We start from the raw sequence: 6,218 nt of genomic DNA on the forward strand, positions 1-6,218 counted from the left end.
GCGCCGGGCGCACGTCGCTAGGGCCTGGCGGCCGGGTGGCGGTGCGCGCGGGGTGCCCGGGCGGGGGCCGGGGCCGCCTGACCTGCCGGGGGTCCTGGGCTCCAGATTACCTGCGGTCTCGGATGCACCCGGCGCCGCGGGGGTCCGTGCGCCCCTGCAGAGGAGTCCAGGCCTGGTGGGGAGGGGGCGCTGAAGGTTGCGTCTTACGTCCTGGAGCCAGAATGCTCAGGTAGGAAAATAACTCAAGAATGCAGGTACCTCGGACGTCAGCCGACTGGGGGATCGGGGAATATGGGGCGGGGGCGGCGGCGTGATCCCCCAATAGTAGAATGGTTAAATGCACAAATTGTGGACTCCTATCAGGTTCAAATTCCGCTTCCACTGTTTTAGCCTTATAGGTGTGACCTACACATGTGACTTCACTGTTTGAAGCCTCAGTTTTGTCATTCGCAGAATGGACATAATCTAAGCTACTTCACAGGACTGTTGGGAGGATTAAATGAGACAATGCTTGTGAAGCTTTTTGCTCGAGGTAGGCATGGGATGGATCCGAGTTATTATTCCCGCCCCATAAGTATTTACGGGACGTAGAGACCGGCCTGTGTCTCCCTCCTCATAGCTTATTCGTTTTCTGGTTGGTACCAGAATGGGCACAGGCCCCATCTGCCCTTCATCCCCTACCATTCTGTAAATATTTGTTGAGCACACGGTGTGTGCTAGGAGTGCATATTTACTCACTAAATATTTGTCACTCGCTCCACTCCCCCCCTCACTGTGACAATTAAGAACAGTTGAACAAATTTCTGAAATGTCTCCTGGGGTTGGCAGCTCCCCTTTGAGAAGGGCTGGTTGAGGGAGGACCTGAGCCTTTTGCCCTTGGGATGGGGACTTAGGAGACTGCCAGTCTTCCTCTGCGGGCACTGCCGGTGACGGGGCGCCACCCGGACCCCCTTTCACAGGGAGCCCTGGAGGCAGGGCCTGGCGGGCAGAGCTCGCCCGCTGTCCCCTGGGACCATGGGCAGCATGAAGACCCCGGTGGAGCTGGCCGTCAGCGGGATGCAGACCCTCCACCTTCAGCCCCGCTGCCGGGGCGGCTGCCGGGTCAAGGCCAGGCCGTCGTATGTGGATGAGACTCTTTTCGGCAACCCTGCGGGCACCCGGCCCACCCCACCGGACTTTGACCCACCCTGGGTGGAGAAGGCCAACAGAACCAGAGGAGCGGGCACAGGACTATCACAAGCCTCAGGCGCCAACCCGAGCTGTGAGACCACCTCCTCCAGAGGCAGCACCCCGACCCTTACACCAAGGAAGAAGAACAAGTATAGGTAATGGGGTGGGGAGATGCACTTCTGTAGTCAGTGCAGCCGCCTGGGTTCCTGTTACAGCCCTGCTGTTCACATGCTGTGTGACCTTGGGCAAGCACCTTAACCTCTCTGAGCTGCGCTTTCCTCGTGTGGAAAATGGGATCCGTGATCCCTACCTAGTGGGATTATTGAGAGGATTACATGAGATGAGGTGTATGCAGTGCTTGACACAGTACCCTGACATCCAGGAAGCTCTCAATAAATGGTAGTAATGATGTGGTGGTGGAATACCCATCCCCAAATGTCACAGATGGGGCGTCTGAGGCCCAGAGGGGTCAGGTATTTGCCCCATATCACAGAGCAGTTTGCATAAGATTACTAATGTGGTGGATCCATGAAATGACATAGAAGTGGTGGTTCCAGATATCAGCAAGTCATTTTGAAAATGGGTCTTGGTGCATTTTCATGAACAAATTAGAAAACTAGAAGCCGATGCTAATAGTTATTGTTGTCAGGTAATTAGATCAGAATTATATTATTTGGATTATTTCAGATTAATATCAGCCTGGAGGGAGGTGTCTCGTGGTGGGCCACAGGGCTCTATCCCATTTATTGTTATCAGTGGTTTGGGCAAGGACACAGAGAACTGGTATGTTAGTCAATTAGGGCTGCCATAACAAAATACCATAGCCTGGGGGGCTTAAACAACAGAAATTTATTTTCTCGCAGTTCTGGAGTCTGGAAGTCCAAGATCAAGGTGCCAGCAGGGTTGGTTTCTCTTATGGCCTTTCCTTGGCTTGCAGACGGCTGCCTTGTTACTGTGTCCTCATGTGGCCTTTTCTCTGTGAGCGTGTGCACTCCTGGGGTCTCTTCCTCTTCTTGTAAGGACATCAGTCCTATTGGATTAGGGCCTCACCCTTATGACCTCATTTAACCTTAATTGCCTCTTTAAAATTCAACATGAATTTTAGGAGGACACAATTCGTTCCATAACGACTGGCCAGTCAAAGGTAGGAACCATTCTGAGCCAGGAGGGACATACGTTATTCGAGAGAAATGACAGTGGGAATGGGGCCGATTAAAGGACATAAAATTCAGCAAGATAAATGCAAGACTCCGTTATTATCATGTCAGGTTGAGGGCGATGTGCCTGACAGTTTCCATGGACCCCCGGCAGGGTCAGGTTGATGTTAGCAGTACTGACACCTACAACACAGCTGGAAACGCTGATATAAATGCGTGCTGCATTAACAGAAGTATGGTGTCCATGACAGGGGAGGTGACAGTCAACCCCCTGCTCACCTGGAGGATGGAATTTTGTTCTGGGTGCTGACAAGTAGAGGATGTCAAGTGAGAAAGGAGGTAGAGATGTTGTTGAACAAAAATTTGGGTGCTAGACAGACACAGGCGTCAACCAGATATGGTTTAGCAGTTAAACCAAGTGGCAAAAGGTTGACTTTTCAAAGGCTTGCAGTTTGGGGATGCACTTTCTGTCCTGGCCGAAAACCGTGGGCCTGACACCTCATGGGTGTGCCGTAAATATTTGTGGGATTAATAAAAAATAATTGCTGAATGAATCTAATTAAAGCTGAGAGGCCTAGAAGGTGCGTAGTCTGATTTACTGGTTGAGAGCTTGGGTCCCTAAGCCGGGCTGGATTTGAATCTCTACTGCTTTCTTGCTGTGGGGCCTTACCCTACCTATGCTCAGTTTTCTTGCCTATAAATGGGATTATTACATCTCACTCCTGGGAGTGTTATGAGAAATAATGAGATCATGCACGTGACATGCTGAGTCCAGGGCCTGCCCGTGAAAAGCTCTCAGGAAATAGTCATAGTTTTACAGAGCTTCTCTGGTGGTGAGGCCAGGCGGCTTTATAACAGAAGTTGAGCCCTCTCTGCCTGCCAGGAACTGTGCTGTGCAATTTCAGATTCACTCGGGAGGGCCACAGACTGCAGAGGGTTCAGCTGACGAAGCCGCTGGGAAAAAGGAAAGTGGTGGGTACCAGAAAAAGGGAAGGCTGCGAAGACTAAGGTTATATTAATCTGGACTCTCCTGGTTGCAAGTGACGGAAAACTTACCCAAACTGGCTTCAGCAGAGAAAGGGGGTTTGGGGCTCATCTAACAGGAGCTCAGACTGTCGTTGGGATTCTGTCGCATCTTAGCACAGTCCCCCCCCGGTTCCCCCCGTCCCCCCCTCCCCACCCCCGCACACTCCAGGTGAGGCGGCCACCAGCTGCTTTGCCCTCACGCCCTGCCCACTTATCAAGGCTGGTGGCAGAAAGACTTCTCTTTCCTAGTAGTTTCAGCAGACGTTCTAAGGCAGACTCTCATTGGACAGATGGGTTATGTGGCCATTCCTGAGCCAATGGGTGAGGCCAGGGGGTTGGAATATGCAAATTGGGGGCACCTGCCAGGGAATGGGGGGCAGGATGCGGGGGGACTGGAGGCTTGGCAGGGGAAAGACAGCAGAGATGGGGGAGTGGTAGATGGGAGGGCTGTGGCCTCACTGGGTGCCTGCCTGGGAGCAAGGACTTCTGGGATCTAGGGGCAGGCCTCTCTGCTGCTGTGGGGGCCGGGGGGGGGGGGCGGGGGGGGTTGGTGCTGTAAAGGTTTTAAGGTTTGTCATTCCCCCAGCTCACTGCGTTTCTCTTCCCTCTACTAGACTGATCGGCCACACTCCTTCTTACTGTGATGAGTCGCTGTTCGGCTCCCGACCGAAGGGTGCCAGCTGGGAGGCCCCGTGGATGGCGAAGGGGGATGCTGCGAAACTCCACGCCCTCTTCTGGACACCCCCAGCTACCCCTAGGGGCAGCCACTCGCCCCGCCCCAGAGAGACCCCAGTTCGAGCCATTCACCCTGCTGGTCCCTCGGAGACAGGGCCCAGGGTGGCTGCAGACTCCCGGAAGTTGTCCAGGGATGGGCTGGACCCTCCACACCCCCTGAGGCGGGAGCGTTCCCATTCCCTCACCCACCTGAAGGTCCCCAGCACTGGTCGCCCACCCACCAGTGCCCCCCGTGCAAATGGGCCCCGGAATCCCAGGCCTTCCCCGTCAGGGGTGACCTTTCAGAGCCCCCTGGTGACTCCCAGGGCTCAGTCAGTCAGTGTTTCAGTGCCAGCTACCCCCCGACAAGGTGGGGCCACCCAGAAACCAAAGCCCCCCTGGAAGTGAGTTTCTTGGTTCTTCCATCAGGTTTGCCCATGGGGTCACAGCGAGGGGCACGGTTTCGGAGGACGGCCCTGGAGGGGGGCCTCTGGGGAGACCAGAATCTCCTAGGTACGCACCAGGCATTGGAGAAGCACTCGTGGGGGCTGTCAAAGCGAGGGGGGCAGTGTCTCCCTCTATTCTGACATTCTGTAGTTGCTCCCTGCCACCCCCACCCCCATGTGGATTTGAGGGGCCCCTGAGATGCCTGTCTCCAGTCCTGTCACAGCCACGTGCCGTATCAGTGCCAACCCAGGGGTGCCCCCCGAGGGGCTACACCTCCCCCATCACTCCCACAACATCGTCTTGCTGCCAAGTGTGACTAATGCTGTGACCGCCAACCTGGAGGTTCCTTGTTCCTCCCTTCCAGCCAAGCTTCCTGCTCAGGACTAGTGTCCAGCTGAGCCTGGAGGCCTCAGGAGATTTCCCAGGCACAGCGTGTGGACCATGGGGACACAAGGATCTGGGTGATATGTGGGTGGACATTTTTTAATTTAAATCCTTGTGTATTTATTTTCATACATTAAATATATCAGTAGCTCATCAAAGCCATGACTTTTACTAATTCCTTTTTCCTTAGGGTAAAGGCCAATGTTAGGCCTGAGTTGATTTAAATACCAAAGTTAAATAATCTAACAAGGAAGTGGCAGAAATCATGACAGTGGCGAGCTGGTGATGGAGTTCAGGAACGCAGGCATCAAGCAGCACTGGACTTCTCCTCCCATCCATTTCCAGCTAATGCCACTAACTAGTGGGTCAGCTAGTTGTTCCCGAGCTCAGAATGTGGGCTAGGGCTCCTTATGTTGTTTTGTTTTGAAATCAGATATATATATACACACACACACATTTCCCACCTTTTCAAAAAAAACACAGTGACTAGGACTGTGCCAAGTGGAGGGGTCCAGGAAGGCCAGAAAGTTCCACATGCAGCTGGAGAGCACTCAGGCTGCCGGCCTAAGCGGGTGGGCGGGCCTTCCTCTCCTGCTCTGCTCTTGGCTGCACCACCCTGGGCCAGGTCGCTTATGAGAAACAGCAAAGCCTTTGTTCAGGTGGAGCCTCGCCCGCCCGGAACCGCAGCAGGCTGGTGGATTTGGGTGGGGGCCGGCTCTGGGCCTCTGTGTCCCCGTTGTACCCTGACGCGCCTCCAGGAAGCACCGGGATCCCATGGAGCCCGGTTGCAAGCCACATCACTGGTTCTGCACCTCCTCCGCCCTGGGGAAGGGAAGAGCGGACACTTGCGGAGAGCAGCCTGGGAGGGAGCAGGGAGGCACATGCAGACATCCACCCAGGTCAGGCAGGTAGCGAGGGGAGTAAGCCAGCTGCACTCTTGGTACAAACACATTTTGCTTTTTAAACATGTAGGATGTTTAAATTTTCTAGAACTTGCACCAAGAATTACTTTTCTCCCTCCTTAGTTTTACTTGAAACATCCTGCTCTCATTTGCCTTTATCCCCTCCCCCATGTAAGCAGACATGGGCCGGAAATCTCTCTCTTGCTTCCCAACTATACGTCAAGAGAAGCAACAAAGCACAAGTGTGATGATGGGCAACTGACACGAGGCCGTGGTGTCTGGAAGGCAGTTGGGGCAGGTGGGGACTGGGGCAACCCACCTTGCTGCCATCTAAGGGGTGCTGCTGCTCAGCTCTAGATGTGCAGCCCTGGGGTATCTGGATGATGAGATTTCTCCAGAAAAGGCAGAAAGCTGGATT

General features: G+C 54.2%; 1 protein-coding gene across 3 annotated transcripts; it reads left to right on the top strand.

Annotated features, from left to right (window-relative positions):
• The first annotated feature begins 32 nt into the window (after positions 1–32).
• Positions 33–5,060, top strand: RITA1 (RBPJ interacting and tubulin associated 1). 3 transcript variants are annotated; one of them, XM_058531480.1, is made up of 4 exons: positions 165–229; positions 391–532; positions 960–1,325; positions 3,968–5,060. In XM_058531480.1, the coding sequence occupies exons 3-4, from the start codon at positions 1,015–1,017 to the stop codon at positions 4,473–4,475; spliced, it is 819 nt and encodes a 272-aa protein (XP_058387463.1). In that variant the 5' UTR covers positions 165–229; positions 391–532; positions 960–1,014; the 3' UTR covers positions 4,476–5,060. The 3 variants fall into 3 exon arrangements, with proteins under 3 accessions (XP_058387462.1, XP_058387463.1, XP_058387464.1); XM_058531481.1 differs by having other exon boundaries at positions 168–229; positions 454–532; XM_058531479.1 differs by lacking the exon at positions 391–532 and having other exon boundaries at positions 33–229.
• Positions 5,061–6,218: the final 1,158 nt, after the last annotated feature.

The sequence above is a fragment of the Diceros bicornis genome, chromosome 35 (assembly GCF_020826845.1).
Source record: "Diceros bicornis minor isolate mBicDic1 chromosome 35, mDicBic1.mat.cur, whole genome shotgun sequence".
In the NCBI taxonomy this organism is placed as follows: Eukaryota; Metazoa; Chordata; class Mammalia; order Perissodactyla; family Rhinocerotidae; genus Diceros; species Diceros bicornis.

Coding starts and splice junctions, on each gene's coding strand:
- RITA1 (XM_058531479.1), top strand. CDS start 123: ATGCACCCGGCGCCGCGGGGGTCCGTGCGCCCCTGCAGAGGAGTCCAG. Junction 230..959: donor CCTGGAGCCAGAATGCTCAG/GTAGGAAAATAA, acceptor CCCCTTTCACAG/GGAGCCCTGGAGGCAGGGCC. Junction 1,326..3,967: donor AGGAAGAAGAACAAGTATAG/GTAATGGGGTGG, acceptor TCCCTCTACTAG/ACTGATCGGCCACACTCCTT.